Genomic DNA, 22,289 nt, shown 5'->3' on the forward strand with positions numbered 1-22,289 from the left:
TCTCCCTGTAAACCCCTTAGATCCCTTGTTCAATGTGGTTGGGAAGAAAGAAAGGAAAAAATAGGAAGGAAAAGAAACATGGATGGCAAGACAGAAGGAAGCAAAGGAAGGAGGCAAAGGAAGAAGAAAGGGTTATTTGCACAAGACTTTGGAATTGTTGATTAGAATGTTTAACTTTTGGATTCATGCTAATTAACATAATTTTTCACTGCATGCCAGACTTTTTCAGGTGCTCTCTGGCTGCACCTTGTTTGTTTATATTTTGACTGGCATTAAGCCTTAAGCTATTCTCCCTGATGCAACTGTGAGTTTTCACAAATGATGCCACTTGAGGTATGCCATGGGTTCTGGTTCATGCTGGTGTCTGATAACTACTATGGTCAGTTCCTTATTATCTATGTGGAGATCGGGCACTTTGTCTTTTGGCAGCAAATGTTTCATCCAAGGTCAGTTTCCTTCAAGTGCTCAGTGCTGTCTCAGAGGGTGTGTGCTGAGGGAATGCAGATTAATTTAATGTTAGCTTTAGCCAAACCCAGCTACGAAAGTAAACCTGCTTTTAAAGATACCATAGACACTGATGAAGATCATCTAAATTATATGATGTTTGAGCATGTGTAAATGCATCAACATTCACCCTAATTCCAAAGGCATCATTCCATAGCACTGTGATTCATCATTCATCTTTGCATTAGTCTTATTTTTGTTCTTTGACTATAAGTAAATGTAAATTTGAAATTATTGAAATACCTTTGTTATCATATGTTATTATAACTGGGGGCTACCAGAATAGGTTGAGAATATATGGCTGTTTCATATTTCTGTTTGATTATAAAAATGCAGCATGTGCTTATAATAGAAAATGAGGAAATAGAAAACTCTAGAGGAAATCAAACCATTTATAATCCCTTCACACATAAATGATCACTGTTAACATTTTATTATATCTCTTTCCACACACAGTTGAGGCTGTAGAAGTTCTCAAGATAGATTTGTAGATTGTTTTAAGAAAAAATTGCAGTGCTTTTTGGTGTTGCAAAGCACTTTCCAAATTACTTCCACGCTCTGCAAGGCCTCCCTGCATGAAAGAAAGTGGGGCATGGGAGTGAGGAGCCCTGGAATCTGCTTTTCCATAAGGAGGAACTACATCTTGTCTTCCTCTACTACCTCTAGCTTTACTTTCCTTTTGCCCTTAGGGGTGGGCAGGGCCCAGGGTAGATGGGACAGGCTGGGCTGAGAGACTGGAGCTCCCCTGGCCGCGACATCTTTCCTACTTGCCCTCACATGGGTTGGGGCATTCAGAAATCTTAGTGCAGTCCGTTACATTACATGACAGAGAAGGAGGGAGAGCTGGATCTCCCAACACCTCCAGGTGCAGAACCTAGGGCGGAATCGAGGAAGCACTTCCCAGGGTCTTCTCCTCTCCTACCTCGGAATTGTGCATCCAAAGTTTTCACTCCCGTCATCCTGTCTCCTTCCCTTTTCTGGAACTGCGTTCTGTTCTCTTGAGGGAGTTTCCCAAGTTCCCCACGCTAATCAAGAGATGTGATTAGGGACTATGGGTCTTTGTTCCCACTTCCACCCAACCAGGTGAGCACATGACTCAAGCCAGGCCTATCAGAGATTCCCTGGGATTTCAACATGAGCGTCAAGAAACTAGGACCCTTTCTTCTAGTAGCAAAATCGGGAAGACATGAGCCCAGTACTCCTGTGACTATGTCCCAGGATATGTGAAAGATGGAGCTTGCAGTAAGACGTAACGAATCCAGTCTTCAGAGAGAGGCAGAGATGAGAATGAAAAAGAGGGAGGGAAGGAAGGAAGGGACAGAGAAACCCAGTGGTATTCTAGTCCACAGTTTTAATTCTCCAGGCTCCCTAGATTCTCTTCCCAAAGTTTGGTTTTATCTTTTTCAAATTCTATAATTCTATGACCTATCCTAGGAATTTTCCCCCAACAAATTACTTCTGAATTGTTTTCTGTCATTTGCAACCAAAATAGTCTTCAGCAATAGAACCAGACCCTCCCCAAAACCATTGATCCCCTGGATTCTTTGCAGGTCTCTGGCTGCTCTACTGTCTTTATATGCAGTGGTTTTTCCACCTCCCGGTGCCTCCAAAGTCCAGGCGCAACTAGTCTTAAAGTAGAGACGGGGTTTCACCGTGTTAGCCAGGATGGTCTTGATCTCCTGACCTCGTGATCCACCCGCCTCGGCCTCCCAAAGTGCTGGGATCAGGCTTGAGCCACCGCGCCCGGCCTCTACCCCTTCCTCGAGTCCTTCTCTAATTCACTGTGGCAGAGAGTGAGGGTTAACTCTATACGATTCTATGGCTGTGGTGGGTCTCCACTGTTATACTGTTTGAAAAGCCCATTGTTTAGGTCTTTTTAAGTTTTAATATTATTTTACAACGGTACAATGGCAAGATATGTCACTTTCTTTAAAAGAGGTGACAAATTGGGTGACTTAAAATGGAAAAAGTCTCTAATCAAAAGCCGAGGGAGACAATGTTGATGAAATTGTATAAAATGATCTGTCTCCTGGACTTGCTGGCTTTGCTGACTAAAACTTGGTTAAAGATGGGCTTGGTTTACTCCATAAAGAATTGGCTGCCCCTAATGTATGCCAGGCACTGTGCTGGGCTCTGGAACTCTGTCGATCATGATGAGAGAACTTTTTTATGGCACCTTTGGTTGATGGTGCAGTAAGCTGAAACAGCGTGCGTCAGTTTCCTAGGAAAGACCTTTCCTTAAAATGCCCTCTAGCATATACTGCTAAAGGCCACACACAAACTCCATATCAAGTTATGTATCTGACATCCACCAGTGCTCAAAAGAGACAGGGCTTTTGCCTTTTCTTTGCAACCTGAACTTCCCACAGCATCCAGCCGAATCAGAATGAGGTCTGAGAGGCTGCTGAACCCCTGCCAAATGACACTCCACTTTACTGACAAAACAGCGTCCTCCTGCTGTTCTTTCTCCTGACAGGCATCTATTTTGAACTCCTTCTAGAGAATGCAGTGACAGTTCCCATCCTTGATCTCTTGGCCTAGCTCCCAGGGAGACCTCCTCACATTATGTTTTATTCATGGTGTTGCCCAAGCTGGTTTCTTCACTGTAAAAATCTGTGGTGGGGGCAGGGGTCATCAATGAACCTGAAATAAAATTTGAGTGTCATAATAAAACCATCGCTTTGTGTGCTGAAAGCCTACAACCAGAGTCTGAGATTCTGGGGAAGGACTGTGTTTTGAGGATTTTTAAGGCAAAAGCTCTGCAGAGAGAGAGGGGGAAGAAAAAAATACAGCTCTCGTATTGTGTTGGAGTAGTGAAAGAAGTAGGTCAGAGAAACCAAAATAACCTTTGCTGGGAAACACGGTAAGTTTCAGATGTCTGAGAGCTTGGCGAAGAAAGATGGTGCGATGGATAAAAGCAGTAAACTGATAGATACGTGGGTCTAGAACTGGGAAAACCAGAAAGACTATATGGAATAAACATTCATTCTATTTCCCCCTAAAAAAATGTCATCAACTTTGTTGTCTTTCCTTGTCAGAATTCTATATATTTCTACTTCACTAGTTATGCACTTGTAGGAGAAAGTGTAAAAAGCATCTCTTCCACTTCTGTCCCCTCAAAACGAAACCAATGGCCAAGCATTACAGGGACAGGGACCATAATGTGATGTTATATGTAATTTATATGTACACTTATGTATACCTTGAGAATGATGGTCTTCTCGTGGCGGGTGATGTTGACACTGTGCGGCTGTCCATTGGCCATGTTCCTGTGGTCTACGTCAATATTGTATGGTTCTCGGGTGCCACCCAGGTTGTATCGAATCTGTAAGCTTCCTATGGAAGAAAAAAGAAAGAAGCTCAGTAATTTGTTTGCCCTAAATTTCATTTTAATATCACATCCCCCCACCCCTGCTCTTTCTTTTCTCTTCTTCTCTTCTCTTTTCTTTTCTTTTTTTTCTTTTCTTTTTGACAGTCTTGCTCTTGCCCACGCTGGAGTGCAATGGCGCGATCTTGGCTCACTGCAACCTCTGTCTCCCAGGTTCAAGCGATTCTCCTGCCTCAGCTTCCTGAGTAGTTGGGATTACAGGCACCTGTCACCACAACTGGCTAATTTTTGTATTTTCAGTAGAGACAGGGTTTCACCATGCTGGACAGGCTGGTCTCGAACTCCCAACCTCAGGCTATCCGCCCGCCTCAGCCTCCCAATATGCTGGGATTACAGGTGTGAGCCACCGCGACCGGTGGCTCAATTTCTGATAAACTTTCACCCCTCCCTTGACATCCACAGATAATATTCAAGATTTGAATTTGGATTCACGAGCTCAGAGGCCTACTGACCCATATTGGCTGACAGCACCAGGCTCGCCCATATTTACAATCTGCCCACAGTGAACTTCAGTGACCGTTGTCTCAAAGTTGAAGATGCAAATGGTTTCAATGATCCAGGCTGGGATTGTGCCTGGACACAAAGAATGAGAGCATATACAATATAGAACTGAAGGGAGGAGATGTCTGCAGGCTCCACGAAATACTATGTGAAATAAAAAAACAAATGCAGAGTGCAGGGATGTTCTCAGCCCATCAGCAAAGTGTGACATTGGGCATATAAAAGAATCATGAGCATACAACTTTAAAAATAAACATAGTTTTTAAAAAAAGTTTTATTTATTTATTTATTTATTTATTTATTTATTTAAGATAGAGTCTCGCTCTGTCACCCAGGCTGGAGTACAGTGGCGCGATCTTGGCTCACTGCAAGCTCCGCCTCCCAGGTTCATGCCATTCTCCTGCCTCAGCCTCCCGAGTAGCTGGGACTACAGGCATGAGCCACCACACCCAGCTAATTTTTTTTTTGTATTTTTAGTAGAGACGGGGTTTCACCGTGTTAGCCAGGATAGTCTCGACCTCCTGACCTCATGATCTGCCTGCCTTGGCCTCCCAAAGTGCTGGGATTACAGGTGTGAGCCACCGTGCCCAGTGAAACATAGTTTTTAAAGATGAGATTTTGGGTGGCCTCATTGAGACCAAGTAATACATTTTGTTTTAGGTTACAGACTAACCAAATGCAAATCAAAGGGAAAGATGGCTTTCCCAGGTCCCCTGAGTTCCTTTTTGCCCTCAGTGATAGTTCACTTTGCCTCAACAGCATATTCTTTTTTTCCTCCTTGCTTCTTCCCAACAATAAAAAGAATTCAAAATGACTAATATGACAATGTAGATTCTGCTTTTAGTTAATCTGCAAGCATAAATGTTGTATCTTAGGTATGAGTTTTAAAGACATCAATATTTTATCTCATTTGTTACTCAAATTGGAATTTTCATGTTGACATCTCAGAGCTTAAAAATGGAGCCAGCAATCTAGCAAGAATTTGACCAGTTGTAAATCACCCAGTGGATTATTTGTCACCTTTCATTTGCTTTTTAGGGGCACAAAACTGATATTCTGATTTTTAAGTTACAAAATAAAACATGCTAATTAAAACATAGAAAGTAAACAGAAAGAAAAAAAATAAAAGAAAGTCACCTGAAATCCACCACCCAAAGATAATTTTTCTAAACATTTTGGGAGTATCTGCTTTCAGACTTTTCTCATGCACACACACACACACACACACACACACACACACACACACACACACACACAGAGTACTCTTCCTTATTTAGGCATTTTAACATTACACTTGCCATGTTCTTGGATTTCAAAGGAACATTTGTTAGAATAATCAAGAGCTAATTACATTTCCTATTTCTGTTTTCTAAATGAAATTCAACAAACCTTCACTATTTCTGAGTTTTACCTTAGTGTGTCATCCTAGACTCCTTTGCCTCTGGCATTTAAACTAAGCACCGTGGATTGGATTTTCGTCTCCTAAATCTATCTAAATTCCCCCACTCTTTTCCACTTCGGTAACCACAGGCTCTGTGCTGGCACCCGCGGTGCCCTTGTGTGAATTCCAGAGGGAGCCTGCTCCCTGGCTGAGGCAGCTCCACACAGAGCTCCTGGTTCATCCTCACACGTGCTTTACCTGCACCATCTTCGGCCTGGATTGCAGAAGACGGTGGGTCTTAGTCAGCCTCCTCTTTAATGACTGCTCTTGACCTCATTTCACTCTCAAATGAGGCCTCTCTTCCTTTGCTTTTCTTTGCTCCGAATCCCATGGAAAGAGATGGGTACACTCGCTGCCTCCAAACCCATCTCAATTTTAGCACGAGCCCTCTGTCTCACTTCTGCCTTCCCTGCTCCATGGTCTCTTGCTGGGCCCATGACCCCTGGGGAAGTAGAGGCAATGGTCCCTCTCAGGCCTCATCTTCATTCGGCACAGAGTTCATTCACCTCCTGGAAGCACCTGGCCTCCAGCACGCCCTCTTTTGGTTTTCCTTCTCTACCTGTTTTTTCCCTCATTTTGGGGCACTTTACTCTTGCAGTCCCCAAAGACAGCCCTGAAGCATAGTCTCTTTTGTATTCATGCCTGTTTCCATGGTGATCCTGTTACTGAAGGCAAATCCCTAAGGGTCTGCAGCAGACTTGATCCTTGCCTCCTCGGAGGAAAGAATGCGGCTTGAGGGGCAGAAGTAGGTTTAAGGCAGAGGGAGAGACTGCGGCAAGTTTTAGAACAGGAGTGAAAGTTTATTAAAAAGTTTTAGAAAGGAAGTACACTTGGAAGAGGGCCAAGCGGGCGACTTGAGAGATCTAAGTGCCCTGTTTGGCCCTTGATTTGGGGTTTTATACACTGGCATAGTTCTGGGGTTTGGTTTCTTCTCCCCCGATTCTTCCCTTGGGGCGGGCTGTCTGCCTGCGCAGTGGCCTGCAAGCACGTGGGAGGGGCTGCGGGCACAGGTGTTTACTGAAGGGGTGCTCATGCTCATTTGAGGCGTCTTTCCTTTTCTAGTTGAGTGTTCCTAGAGGAAGATCATATACCCATTAAACTCCACCATTTTGCCTCTTAGTGTGCATGCTTGGGCCCGCTTGCCCAACTCCCAAGATCTTACTGGGAAGCTGCTGCTCACCAGCTCCAGATGTTTTCTCTCTATTGAGAGACTGTCGTTCCTTGGTGCCAGCTGCAGCCAATTACCATTTTAGAGAGAAGACAGTTTAGCAACTGCCTGACCATCACCCGATGGTTGTCTCACATTCTTGGTGGTTGGCAGGAGGGAGCACCCTCTTCTGCCCTGCTCGTGTCTAACTACCTACTTCCACAATCCTATCCCATGTAGGACCTTTGAATAAGGTGTAAGCCCATCAGACACCAAATTCGTACCCCAGTCAGACTTCTCTCTTGAACTCCAGACTCTTTTCACAAACCGTCTACTTGATATTTCCCTCAGATATCTTATTGGCAACCCCAAACACAACATATGCAACACAGCATTGATCTTTTTCCGCAAAAGTATTCCATTGCAGTTTTCCGCATTTCGGTTAATTGCCAATTCATCCTTCCAGTTATTCTTGCCAAAAGTCTTGACTGTCCTCTTTCTCCTATATGACATGTGTCATCTGATGGCAAGTCTTCTTGGCTTGATCTTCAAAACATGCTCTGATCTTACCAGTTGTCACCATTTCCATCTCTACCCCCTGGACCAAGCCACCAGCGTCTTTTGCTGGGATTATACTAGCTTTTGTCCTACTCCAACCTTCCCTGATCTCAACTGGGCCTCTGACCCTGAGAGACACAGGGTCCTCACCACATGGTGGTCAGAGTGATCCTCTGCTCAAAATCCCCGTGGCTTCCCGTCTCACTCAGAGTAAAAATCAAAGTTCTCGCAATGGCTCACCAGGCTCTATGTGATCTCCTCATTATTGCTGACCTAACCTCCTTTTACTCTCCTCCTTGCTCACTCCTCACCATCCACATTGGCTTCCTGTTCCTACCCCAGGGCCTTTGCAGTCACTAGTTCTTCTGTTCAGAATGCTCATTCCCCAGGTCTCTGCATGGCTATGCCCTCATGCCTTTAGGTCTTTGCTCTCATGTCCTCTTCTCAGTGATCATTTCTGTGACCTCCTCGTTAAAGTGGAATTTACCCTCTCCTTTCCCATAGCCAGGCACTCCCTTTTCTGCCTCATATTTTCCCCATAACAGTTTTTGCACACAACAGACTATAGATTGTACCAATTTGTTTATTGTCTGCCTTCTCCTATTCAAAGGTAAGCTCCATGACAGCAAGCATTTTTGTTTCTATTATTTATGACTATTCCCAATGTCTAGAATAGTGCCTGATGCACAGTAGGAGTGGAATAAATATTTGTTGAATAAACAAGGGAATGGTCTCTGATATGGTTTGGCTGTGTTCCTACTCAAATGTCATCTTAAATTGTAGTTCCCATAATCCTCATGTGTCATGGGAGGGACCCAGTGGGAAGTAACTGAATCATGAGGGCAGTTACCTCTGTGCTGTTCTCATGATAGTGACTGAGTTGTGATGAGATGGGATGGTTTTACAAGAGGCTTTCCCTCCTTTGCTCTGCACTTCTCCCTACTGCCGCCATGTGAAGAAGGATGCGTTTGCTTCCCCTTCCACCATTACTGTAAGTTTCCTGAGGCCTCCCCAGCCATGGGGAACTGTGAGTCAATGAAAACTCTTTCCTTTGTAAATTACACAGTCTCAGGTATTTCTTCATAGCAGTGTGAGAACGGACGAATACAATCTCCCTGCTTCTATACCTTCTTCTTCCCCGTGTTTTCAAAATGTGTAACTGATTATTTTATAGGGTCATTTAAGATCCTTCAAAGCCTTCCAATTCTTTACAGAATGAAGATGTACTTTCCAAATAGAGGTTGCAATGCCCTGTCTGATGTGCGTTCCTCCTCCTACTTTATTTTCAAATCATGCCACTCACTCTCTCACTTTTTACATTCAAGCTACCATGAACTTCTCTTATTCCCTGGAAAATATGATCTCCTCCGACCTTAGGGCCTTTGAATATGCTGCTCCTACTTCTTGAGCTGCTTCTCTCTCCACCCCTCAGTGTTTACTCTGTTTTTCCTTTACCCAATAGCATTAAGATAATCAATTGTTTGGGAGTGAAGGAGATAATCAGGCAGTTGTTTGGCAACACGCAGAAAAAACAAGTTGATTGTCTTAGGTTTTTACTCTCTGCCTTATTTCTGGTGCTCTGACATCATATCATCCAGCCAGTTTTCTTAAATATACAACTGTCTTGATTCATCTCTTATTCATTTTTCAGCACACATGTATTTAGTTTCCTGTGCAAAGCACATTTTTTTAAGGTCTGAAAATAGGCTTCTGCCTGGTTACAAGTGTAGACTCCACTTATAATACATAAAGCCATGCCCATCCCCTCGCATGGGTCAGGCAATATGAGTGTCGCTTTGAGGATACAAACACACAGAGGCCTAGAGGTTGGAGGAACCAGCAATTATGCAACACGCTGGACATTTCCCTCTCTGCTGTCATTTTGTCACTGGCCCCTTTATGTTCCTCAGCTCTATTAAAATCAGCATTGTTTTCTTTTTTTTTTCTTTTCTGTCCTTCTTGGCCTTTGTAAATATGATTTTAAATTATTATAACTGCTTCACTTAATGGCAGCGGAAATTATTTGCTTTGAGAAAGAAAGATGAGTTGGAACTTTAAATTTATATATAAATTATATGTAAATATATATATATAAACTATAGTGACTATCTATGTGACTATCTATAAACAGTAATGGTGATATTCTTGAATAATCAAATTTAAATGATGTATTTATTCCTTTCAGGTAATAGCAGAAGAGGACCATTAAATGATGGTAGGAAGAATGCTAGTATTTTTCCATTAAAATAAAATATTATTCAAATGCTGAGGTGCTTCACTTCTGTGTCTTATGTTCATCTCCCAAGTGAATTAAAGCAGTTATAAGGGACTGCTCTTTTATTGGCTGCAGCAAATAACATGCTTAACAGATTTATTCTCTCCTGGTCATCATCATTATCATCAGCACACACTTACAGGGTACCTATCGTAGGCAGGAGATGTAGTGCTGGGAGCTTTTCATCTCTCTGGGAAGACAGGGGATATTTATAACAGAGACAGATAACAATACAGTACATTAAATGCCAAACAAATGACATTGAAAGTAAGTGGAATAGGAGTTTAAAGCAAGGAGAAGTCATCGAAAGGAGGTGGGACTTGATCTCAGCCTAGAATGAAAGGCAGGCGTCTGGCCAGAGAGGAAGTTGGGGCATTTCTAGGTAAGGGAGCATTGTGAGCATAAGGTCAGGGGCACATATGACCACAGAGTGCTTGAGGGTGATGAGCTTCTCAAAAACAAAGAGTAGGGGGTGCTGAATATGTGTTAGAATGTAGATTGAATCTGTGGACCTGGGAAATAATAACTGTTGACCCGTGTATATTGTCATCTGCGTTTCACAATACTCTTGTGAGGGAGACACTATTTTATGGATGACCAAATGGAGGCATGGAGCTGCCAATTGACTGCCCAAAACAACTCACAAAAGGCAAAGCCGACCTCAAACCTAACGGTCCAGCTCTACAGGCCAAGCTCTCACCCATGAGGTTGGTGGGTCTCGAACTTGAAAGTTTGTGGGACTGGGGAATCTCTCCTGGTTTTGTTGGAATGGGGCACCACTGAGTGTTTAATAAGGACATTATACAAGATCCCTTTTAAATAATATCCCTATGCTATGGTGTAAATATCCCCTCCAAAACTCAGGTTGAAACTTAATCCCTAATGTGGGTATATTGAGAGGTGAGCCCTTTAAGAGTTGACTGGATCATGAGGGCTCTGTCCTCATGAATGAATTGATCCATTCATAGATTCATGGGTTAATGGGTTAATGGGTTAATGCATTAATAGGTTTTCATGGCAGTGGGACTGTCTATAAGAAGAGAAAGAGAGGCCTGAGCTGGCGTGCTTAGCCTCACCATGTCATGCCCTGCGCTGTCTCAGAACTGCAGAGAGTTCTCACCAGCAATAAGGCCCTCATCAGATTTGGCCATTTGATCTCGGACATCTTAGCCTCTGTAACTATAAGAAATAAGTTCTTTTTCTTTATGAATTACCCAGTTTCAGATATTCTGTTATAAGCAACAGAAAATAAGATGCCATATAAAGGAAAGCAACGCTGGCTGTGGTGAAAATGGGTGAGGGGGAGAGTCTGGAAGCAGAGAGATGGATTGGGAGAGAATTTCCCAGCCAACGAGCTGAAGCCCACTGCTGTCCCGCAGATAGGTGATGGGGTAACAGGAGCAAGGCTCCCCTCAGACCGTGGCAGACCTGCAGAAGGGGATGGCAGCTGGAGTCATTGGGCAGTTGGCCTCCAAAACATGACCTCATCCATTTACCCAGGTACCATTCAAATATAATAATTTTCTATGGACACCATGATGTGAACAATATTAGTAATTAAAAGATATTTGCCTGAGAGAGTAGTGGTGGGGAGGAAAAGGCCATCATGAGTTCGATCCACAGGACTTGTTTGCCTGGGTGATCCACAAGAACAGGGAAGGATGGAGTACTGGTGAGGGACACTGAGCCTGGGAATGCAAGTGTCTGAGGGCAGTGGTGGTGCTGGGGGCAGCTGGCTCTGGAGAACAGTGAGCAGAGCTTTCAATATGTGAAATGTGAGTGATGCCAGGGTGTTTAGTAGAGACTTTCTAGTAGCTTTTTCCCGATATTTTGGCGTAGACCTTACTGATGTGTTTTCCTAATGATTTCCTTTTTTTCTAACTTTAAACTTCAATTAATAAAAACATGTTGTATTTGAAGGGTGAAAAAGCTGCATTTTCACCAGCAATTTCAGGATGGGCTTGCAATAGTGAGACAGAACCCACCCAGCTTTGCTTTCCAAGCACACTGAGAGTTCCAGAGATGCCTGCGCTAGAGAGTGGGGCCGGTGGGGAGCTCAGGGCCCGGAACCAGACATCCAGACTGAGAAACCCCAGCCTGGCCCAACATCCTCTGAATGTGCCAGTCACTCAGCCTCCATGTACTCACGTGTTGCCATCTGTGGAAAGGCAACAACAACAGTATCGACTTCATAGAGTTGTGTAGCTCATGGGAATTAATGCATGGCAACATTCAGGATGGCTTTGGGCACAAAGTGAGCTTCACTGAACGGTGGCCATTAATATGGAATCCATTGATCAAAGCCCTTGCAGACAATGAAAGACCTCACACAGGCATGAGGGCACAGCAGCAGTGGGTGTGTAGCAGTGGGCATGTGAGGTAGTGAATACAGTTGAGGGCCAAATTTTAGTGTGGCAATGACTTGAGGAGCAGACAATACAGCGTGCGTGGGAATGTGTTCATCAACTTCTTGACAGTCTCCAGGTGAGAGCCCTCCTCCTGGGGAGGGACCTGAGAAGAAACCCAAGGTTCTTATCTGCCCAGTCGGAGGCTGGCCCATGCGGGTAGTGAGCATCGGTGGATAAAAAATCTATCGACCCTGACCCAGGAGAAATAAACTGATGAACTCCTGAAGAGCAGGGGCTCCATACTTGTCTCTCTTTTATCCTCACTTTCTGATTTTATTTACTATTTTCATCTTTCTGAATAAAGCATTTGACATTCATACAAAAGTATTGCTCAGGAGAAAAAAAAATCATCCACAATCCAACCAGATACTTTTGTGTTCACGTTATTGCTTTTTTTTCTATCCATATATTTTTTACGGAGCTAATATTTCACATTCAAGGCTGGATCTTGTTTTTGTTTTCTTGGTTTAACATAATATCACATAAAATGTCTCCATGTCATTAATCACTGTTCATAAATATTTTAATAGATACATAATATTCCATAAAATGGTGACTCCCTCTTTTACTATTTTACTAAAGTTGAACTTCCAAGTTCTTTTCAATTTTTATTTTCATAGTTAACATTAGGATGAACATCTTCAGGATGAATCTTTGACTTTTGGCTTATTTCTTTAGGAATAATTTCAGAAGGGGAAAATCCTAGGGAACATACTTTTTCCTCCATCTTTTTAAGCAACAGTGCATTTCCCAGAGAGGGAGTTTAATTTACTGTTTTTTAAAACTCAAGCTGAATTACGTTACTAATAACAGTTCTGGCTCCCATGGAAAAAATCTTGATCTTCCTTTTTTCTTGTTTTAAAATTATTTTATTTTAGAGACAGGTTCTTGCTCTGTCATCCAGGCTGGAGTACAGTGGTGTGATCATAGCTCACTGCAGCCTTGCACTTCTGGGCTCCAGCGACTTCTGGGCTCCAGTGATCCTCCCCCATCAGCCTCCTGAGCAGCTAGGACCACAGGTGTACATCACCATGCTCAGTTAATCTTAAAATTATTTTTGGTAGAGATGGAGTCTGGCTATGTTGCCCAGGCTAGGCTTGAACTACCGACTTCAAGCAATGCTCCTTCCTCAGCCTTTTGAGTAGCTGCGACCACAAGTGTGCACCTCTATGCCCAGTTAAATTTTAAATTATTTTTGGTAGAAACAGTGTCTTGCTATGTTGCCTAGGCTGATCTTGAACTACCAGTCACAAGCAATCCTCCTGCCTCAGCCTTCCATAGTGCTGGGATTACAGGCACAAGCCACAGTGCCCATTCAAAACTCTTGCTCTTTAAGATGCCATAACAGTGGAATAATCACTGAAGTGCAGGAAAAGATGGGCAGTGGGAGAGAAAGCCTCCACATTTTCAGCTCTAATGGGAAGTGAGTTAGAGAGATTTGTTCCTGCATGCTCTTAAAATATTTTTATTCATTAAAAAAGTGATCTTAGGGCAGGGCGTGGTGGCTCACGCCTGTAATTCCAGCACTTTGGGAGGCCAAGGCGGGCAGATCACGAGGTCAAGAGAGCCTTGGTCAACATGGTGAAACCCTGTCTTTACTAAAAATAAAAAAATTATCCAGGCGTGGTGGCGCGTACCTGTAATCCCAGCTACTCAGGAGGTTGAGGCAGGAGAACTGCTTGAACTCAGGAGGCAGAGGTTGCAGTGAGCCGAGATTGTGCCACTGCACTCCAGCCTGGCGCCAGAGCAAGACGCCATGTCAAAAAATAAATAAATAGATAAATAAAAGTGATATTAGAACTTTAAGCGTGTATGAATTCATTTTCAGAGAGGAAGTGGACTTCTCAAGTTCAGCAGGTTTGTACACTCCAGGGTTTCTTAGATGTCTCTCAGAGGTCACTGTTGAAGGGTCACAAGCCCATTTGCATATTCTCCTCAGGCTGCTAATTTTAGATGCACTGAGATCCTCTCTGGCTTCATGTATGTTTGATGACCAAGATGGCCCAGGATATTACAAGTAAAAATCCACCCCTGGGCTGGGCATGGTGGCTCATGCCTGTCATCCCAGCAGTTTGGCCAAGGCAGGAGGATCTCTTGAGTCTAGGAGTTCAAGACCAGACCTGGCAACATAGTGAGACCCCCATCTTTACAAATAATTTAAAAAATTAGCTGGGAGTGGTGGTGTGTGCCTGTGGTCCTGGCTACTTGGGAGGCTAAGGTGGGAGGATCACTTGAGCCTGAGAGGTTAGGGTTGCAGTGAGCTGTGATCCTGCTACTGCACTCGAGCCTGGACAACAAAGCAAGACCCTGTTTCAAAAAAAAAATTAAAATTAAAAAAGCCCTCCTGCTTTAAGGAACCTTTACGACAGGGATATATTTTGTGAATTTGAAGTTCTGAGAGGACTGGGAATGAAAACATTTCTGATTTTCTATTCCGATTGAAAGTTCAAACATTCTGTAACAACCTACTGGCATACTATCATAAATCAGGATAAAATTAATTCATGTAAAATTAATTTTACTCATTCAAAGCCCATCTCTGTTTAGCACATTTAGTGAATGTATTTATTTTTTATTAGTCTTTCTTATTAGTCTTTTTTTTTCTTTTGAGACAGGGTCTCACTCTGTTGCCTAGCCTGGAGCGCAGTGGCACCATCATGGCTCACTACAGCCTCGACACCCTGGGCTCAAGTGATCCTCCCACCTCGGCCTCCTGAGTAGCTGGGACTACAGGCATGCACCATCACACCCAGCTAATTTTTGTATTTTTTGTAGAGATGGGGTTTTGCCATATTGGCCAGCTGGTAGCAAATTCCTGAGCTCAAGTGATCCACCCACCTTGGCCTCCCGAAGTGCTGGGATTACAGGCATGAGCCACAGTGTCCAGCCGAATGTGTTTATTTAGTAGGAAGAAAAAATAATCATCACACACACAAACCTATCTCCGATTCATGAAAAAGCGTTCTTGTAAAGAATCCAACATGCCTCATCAACGTTATTACTCTAACACCTTGCTCCAACTCACCCAGCTGGCAAGCTGTTTTCCTGATATTCATGGAGAGAAATGGGGTTCAAAGAAGTTATGTGACTTGCTCAGCAAGGCCCATGGGGAATAAAGAACAAACCAAGAACAATCTATAGACTCTTGCTAGAACATTCTGTCTGCCGAAATGTTAAATGGCAGAGGCTGGGTATCCTCGACCTTACCGGTGGGTTTGACGAGGACTGCCAAGAAGTCTGTGGTGAAGGAGCTGATGTAGAGGAGAATGCAGGGCGCTTTGGTGGTGCTGAAGCTGAAACGGATCTCCTCCTGGGCCAGGTCTGGGTGGGAGTTCTGCTGGTCGGGAGAGTTCTCTACTCTGCTGCCGGAGTCTCTGGCGTTGATTGCTGGTGCCTGGAAGTTATATCGTAGCCACATCCCTTCTTCAAAAAATGCACCAACATCTATTATAAAGGAGAGAGAGAATTGAAAAATGAGGAGAGGTCTGATGCGGACACCCTACGATGACCTCTCCAGCAGCTCATGGAGTGCAGGCACTGGCTCCAGGAAGGGCATCTGACTGAGTTCTATGGACAAAGGTGTTATTGCATCAACACAAATACTCTTATTAAAAAAAAAAAAAAAAAAAAAAAAAAAAAGCATGTAACAAAGTATGATGTATTATTCTGTTCCCATGCTGCTAATAAAGACATACCACAGACTGGCTGATTTATAAAGAAAAACAGGTTTAATGGACTCACAGCTCCATGTGGCTGGGGAGGCCTCACAATCATGGTGGAAAGCAAAGGAGGAGCAAAGTCATGTCTTACATGGTGGCAGACAAGAGAGAGAGCACATGTGCAGGGGAACTCCCATTTATAAAACCATCAGATCTTGTGAGACTTATTCATCATCATAAGAACAGCACAGGAAAGACCTCCTCTTGTGATTAAATTACCTCCCACCAGGTTCCTCCCACAACATGTGGGGATTATGGTAACTACAATTTGAAATTTGGGTGGGGACAGAGCCAAACCATATCATATGGAAATCTATACAATTAAAAAGAAAGTAAAATTTAGGAAACTTACATTATACCAGAAAAAAATTACACGTACTAAGACAAAAAATTTACATACCCTGAAAAAAAGTTCATGTACTCAGACCACGGCACTAATTGTCAGGTTGAAGAGATATGCCAAAAATAAATCCCTTGTACAAGGAACCCATAGGGGAATCCTCTTTGAGACAGAATTTGCTTGGATATTCACACAGGAAAGCCTTTGATAAACCCTAGGTCCCTAGAGGCTTTGTGTATAGGGTTTACAATCACATGTCTTGAAGTTAGAGAGAACTGGGTTCAAACTTGGCTCTACCACTAAATAGCTGTATGACTTCAGGAGAAGTTACTTAACAAATTTTTCTAGGCCTCAGTATTTCATCTATAAAGTGGAGAGTGATCAGTACTCAATAAATAGTATCTATTGTTATTATTATTGAGAAATTAGAAGAAAGAAACCCTTCCTGCATCAGCCTTTTCCTAGAGCCTGAGCAGCGCTTACTGGATATTAGGCACTTCACGGCCAGCAAGCTCCTGTTGCCGGTCTCCCTGCTGTTTGCTCAGCAATGTTCTAAATCACCCCTGACTTACTGTGAAGGGTTGTGCCACCTTAGGGCTCCTGTGGTCTTCATGGTTTCTGTTTCACGGCCTTCTACGAGGGCCTTGCTGAAAGCATTTCTTACACTCCATCGCCCATGCAACCGTTAATCTCACAACACTTGACATCCCACTAAATTAACACTATGCAGAATATATTTTGCAAAATTGCTCTATGTTAAAATTAATGGGAGAGGACAGTTTTTAATAGGAGTCTTCCATCTGAGAATTTTGATGTTTGTTCTTGTTAAAGAGGTCGGCACAGAGCAGTGAAGTCCGACGCCTGGGGGTATATCTTGCCCTTGTCTGTAGCAGCTGTGTTAACTTGGGTCAATGTCTTGAAACTCTCTCAGCCTCAGTTTCATCTCTAAAAAATGGGACCTCATAGGTGGTTGTGAGGATTAAATAAACTGTATAACACATAGCTTAGTGCCTGGAATATATAAGTGCTCAGGAAAGATTAGTGAACCATTATTACAAAGACAGGTTACCACTGTATATTGAGGGTGACACCTCCTGTCCTCCACCTCACATCACCACACACATGTGTGAAAGTTGTCAGAATCAAAATGAAGTCATTAATTAAAAAAAAAAAAAAAAAAAAAAAGGCCCTGAGAAATGGAGCTGGGGAAAGGCCATGAATAAATGCCTGATCACAAGAACTATCACAAAGACTCTGCAAAAAGCACAACATTGCACAAACACTATTGCAACTTTACAAAACAAAACACAAAAAACACAAAACACTTCTACAGGAACATCTGCCCAGAATTTGCCTGTCCAATCTTGGACTAGTGTCACCCTTGTCATTGAGCTTTGTAGCGAAGGATAATTATTTTAAAACAATTATGTAATCCTCCTCCTTTTTTCCTTTAAAAACCTGTGTCTTCACCTACCTGAATATGCACATAGTTAACTATGGCATGCATATTCCCATTGCAATGCTTTATTTCCAAATAAATATCTTATATTTCAGAGATCCTCTCTCTCTTAATTACGTTGACACATACAATCCACCATGGCACTGTTACAGAGTCCTTTGCTTCTGACCAAGTTGTAAGGAAAAGACTTAACTGTAGCTTTTCAACTATATGCTGTGCAATTTTCCTCCTGGTCCTCTTACCCCCAAAACTTTTGTAGGTGGGGTAGTTGTCAAAATGATTGGGATACCAATGAAATTTAGTGGGCACAGGCAAGGACAGCAGCGTGTCCTGCAATGTGTGGGGCTGTCTTATGCAATTAAGAATTTTCTTGGGCCGGGCATGGTGGCTCACACCTGTAATCCCAGCACTTTGGGAGCTCGAGGCTGGCGGATCACGAGACCAGGAGATCGAGACCATTCTGGCCAACATAGTGAAACCCCATCTCTACTAAAAATACAAAAATTAGCCAAGCATAGTGGTAGGTGCCTGTAGTCCTAGCTACTTGGGAGGCTGAGGCAGGAGAATTGCTTGAACCTGGGAGGTGGAGGTTGTAGTGAGCCGAGATCACGCCACTGCATTCCAGCCTGGCAACAGAGAGAGACTCCGTCTCCAAAAAAGAAAAGAAAAAAAAAATTAGAATTCTCCTGCTCCACATGCCAAAAGCATCCTTCTTGGAACACATAGGGCTGAACAGCTACTTAATCCATGCTCATTGCTGCCTGACTTACGGAAGTGTGAAGACGAACAAAATACAGTCACTTCCCGTGAGGAGATTTCCATCTAGCAGTGGTTGTGGGAGGAGACGCATCAACACTGTGAGTACAATACAGTGAATGTTATGGCGGTTTATTTAGCAGCTGTGTGATGAGAACCCCATCTCACTACCTAAATGTCCTGAGTTAGCTTTCAGCAAACATCTATTGAGCACCAACTGCACCCTGGGCACGATGCTGGGTGCTGACAACTCTTGCTCTGAAGGAGCTCCAGACCTGGAGGACGATTCGGATAAATAGATTATTAGAATGCAGAGCGGTAAGTGCAGGATCAGGTAGACACAGGGCCCCCTGGAACACAGGGGTGGTGGAAGACTTGCTGTGGGAAAAGACATCTAAGCTGGGACCCAGGGAGCCGGAGGTGGGTAGCCAAGTACAGGTGGCGGGGATGAAGAGCAGCTTTCTAGCTGAAGGCACAGTGTGTTGGCAGTGAGAGGGTCTGAGGTCCGAGGCATCATGCCGCCTGGACAAAATTCACGTGCTTCTTTTATGGAATCAGTCATTCATTTGAGAGCCCCGAGGCTCCCACCACATTTCAGCTGGGTGTTGGGGATCGAGCGAGGAAGGCACAGGTGACCCCTGCCCTCAGTAGTTCAGAGTCTGGTGGGACAGATGGACACTCTTAGGACCAGCTTCTGTAAACGTGTCTAACAGAGGACAGGGGAGGGAGGAGAAATCAGGAAGGGCGGGTGGGGTGGGCCGCCTGGAGCAAACACACTGTGCAATTCAGTTTGCCACAGAGAGAGCTTCTGCCAGAGAATGTGGGGGTCATTACCTGAGAACAGACTGGCGCGGGTGAGAAGAGGTGGACCTGGGACTTGGAGGGAGGGTGGGAGGCAGGCTAGAGATGGAGGCTGGGAGATTCAAACAAATCAGAACGAGGCAGGCAGGATGATGGGCGGGAGGAGACGCGCATACGAGGCACTTGAAACACAAGACTGAGGAGCACAGAACTTGGCCTAGGGAGGGAAGGGTCCAGGCAGCAGAGACCCCAGCACCTGAGTGACAGGTGCAGTGTGCCACCGGCAAGAACCTCAGCTTCCACATGCCAGCCTCTCTCCAGTTACTCCATCCCGGAGCCAGAACTGGAGTCAGAGAGCATGGAGAGCTGAGACTGTCACATCATTTCTGGGACCACTTTCCTGGGAGCCTATTAAAATGCTGGTCCCCAGGCCTAGTCCCAGAATTTAGCTCAGAGGTTCTGGAGAAGAAGCACTTTTTGCAGGTTCCCAGGTGATACTTATGCACACAAGGGTGTGAGATGCTTGGGGTGGAAGCTGAGGCGGGATAATGTACCTGATGGGGCACGAAGCTGAGTGGTCCCCGCCTGGGTGAGACATGATGAGTGTATCAGCTGCCCTGGAGACAGCCATTCCAAGGCAGATCATGGAGGGAGATTCAGAAATCTAGAGATTTTAGATAAACAACCCAAAAATATGCCTCAGAGAATACTTTGGCTGTATTTTAGAGACATCATTAAAAGCTTTATGGATTTATGTCAGTTTTGTAGGAAGGGATATACCATGTTTAAAAGTGTTATTCTGAAACCACATCATAAACCAACTGTTAAACCAAGGCCTGGGAGTGATGTGAGTCCTGTAAGGCTCCAAGTGGCAGATTTACAGCTGCCGTTTCATTGTTTCACATCTCTTTAAGAAAATGCCAAATCAGGGTACTGTAATATCTTTTAGAAAGCAATTCTCTTATCTCTTCTGAATGAATAACTGAAAATAACTCTCATTTAACAAGCCCAAAATAGCATCATTTTCCTCATAAAATTATCAAAAAGTATTGATTTAGAATGCCTGATTTAAGGTTTTGTACTTGTAATATAGATGCTAGTAATAGATAATACTAACAGATGTAGATAATATAATACTACTATAGATAATGCTAATAGTCTAAGTTTTATAATGTTCATTTTTGATAGAAAAATAATAAATTCTGTATTTAGATATTCTATGATATAAAAAAGATTTGCTTAATTATATCATGTTTCTCAAAGTTTTGAAATACATTATGCCATCTGTAGACTCAGGATCATAAAATTGACGATTAACCTTCAAGTAGACAAGTAACCTTGTCTTAACTATTTCTTGGTCCTCAACACAGGTTATATGTAAATTATCCCTGATCGAGGAAAAGAAGTTTGCAGATGTTTGAAATAAAATCTACCAATTATTCATTCGAGAATAATACCACAAAGATATTTATCTCCTTGTTTAACCAAATCCCTGGGGCTTACAGTGGGAGAAGAAAAAAACCCCACGAGAAACAGAAGCCAAAAGCAAACAGCTGGCACTCACCCCCGTTATTCAATTGCTCTTCATCTTTCTGTTCTCCAAGTTAAATAATTCTATTCCTTTTGCCTTTTCACTTAGGATTTTGCAACCTATATTTTGCAACCTATATTTTAAAATTGGCATGATTCTTTCTGTTTTCCAACTTCCCTATCAGGACTCAGAATTGAAAGCTCCTAACTTCCAAATGGGCTGTTTCCCAAACATTTATTTTAAGCTCAGTAACTTGCAACTTGGAAAACTTCCCCACAGAAACAATGTTTGAAATGATGGTGAGTTTGCCAGGAGACTTCACAAATGCTGAGCCACTCTGGTTGTGTAATAAAAGATAATTGAAGAGTGCCACTGTGTATTAGTAATTAAATAGAAAAGCAAAACCAAAACACGTTCAGGTTTATTCTTAAGGCAAGAACCCCAGGGAACTCTGCTCCCACAGGGATTTCAATGAAGTGACCCAGTGGTAAGTTGGTAGATGTTAAACAACTGGCTTGGGGGGGAGGGAAAAATTCTGATTTATAGTTTTTGCCTATTTCCCATGATGTCAATACTGCCACCCTGTCTGACTTCAAGCTATCAAGATGACATCACTAAATAAGGAGCTGAGAAGCGAGGTCTCCCAGACTGTGCAAACTGCCACATGCTCTATCCACTCCTTCAGTCAGCAAGGCAGTAGCTCAAGCAAACCACATTAATTGAGCTTCCATTGTGGTGAGCTTCCTTCTTTTTACTTTCTGCTGTCAATAAACCCTTTAATATTTGCTTACTCCTTTCTGTTGCCCAATGCCCTCTTCTACCTCTTCCCAGATATCCCGGATTCTTGAAACTCTGTGCAGCTTCTGCTAAAGTCTAGGAGGCACTTCTGGGAGCCAGAATCATGCTAGAGGAGGCACAGACCTGAGCTGCAGCCTCAGGTCATTAACCACTTTCATGGCTGAATTCCATTGCCCAGAATTATCACTCTCATTAACTGCTTTTTAATTAGTCACCCAGTAAAAGAGTTAAGTGAATTTTATGGAGTTCTGCTCCCGGGGACCTTGGACATCATCCTCTGCATGCATCATGATTCTGCATCAGGCAGGCCTGGTTCCTTTCAGGCAATCTGCACGGCACAACTCTGCTTAAACTTGTTTTGTTATTCTCCCAAGATACTGCTGTGCTGAAGCACAACCAGTTTTTCTCCTGGTCTTACATTGGCAAAATCTGCTTTTTCTCCCCAAGTGTACCACTCTGAATTTCCTTGCTGAATTTTTTATTCTGTTTGTTTGATGTTTTCTTCAACTTACTCTAATCTTTTTGGACTAACAACATCGGACCTGGGACGGGTTCACATTCACCTCTACTAGTTCTGTTTCCCCAGGTGGGTCCATATCTATTGTAACCAATTTCCTGCCATTCTCTCCAAAGGCCCGGTCACTTCTAGGTCAGTTTCTATGT

General features: G+C 43.3%; 1 protein-coding gene across 1 annotated transcript in view; it reads right to left on the reverse strand.

The window, feature by feature from the left end:
• Positions 1-22,289, reverse strand: part of CNTNAP2 (contactin associated protein 2) — a 2,243,420-nt gene that overhangs the window by 185,768 nt on the left and 2,035,363 nt on the right. Inside the window, exons 19-20 of the mRNA XM_050786136.1 lie at positions 15,430-15,666; positions 3,707-3,840 (exon numbers count right to left, since the gene is read on the reverse strand). Coding sequence (XP_050642093.1) covers positions 3,707-3,840; positions 15,430-15,666 — 371 coding nt within the window. The remainder of the gene's footprint in view (positions 1-3,706; positions 3,841-15,429; positions 15,667-22,289) is intronic.

This window comes from Macaca thibetana, chromosome 3, assembly GCF_024542745.1.
Source record: "Macaca thibetana thibetana isolate TM-01 chromosome 3, ASM2454274v1, whole genome shotgun sequence".
Taxonomy (NCBI): Eukaryota; Metazoa; Chordata; class Mammalia; order Primates; family Cercopithecidae; genus Macaca; species Macaca thibetana.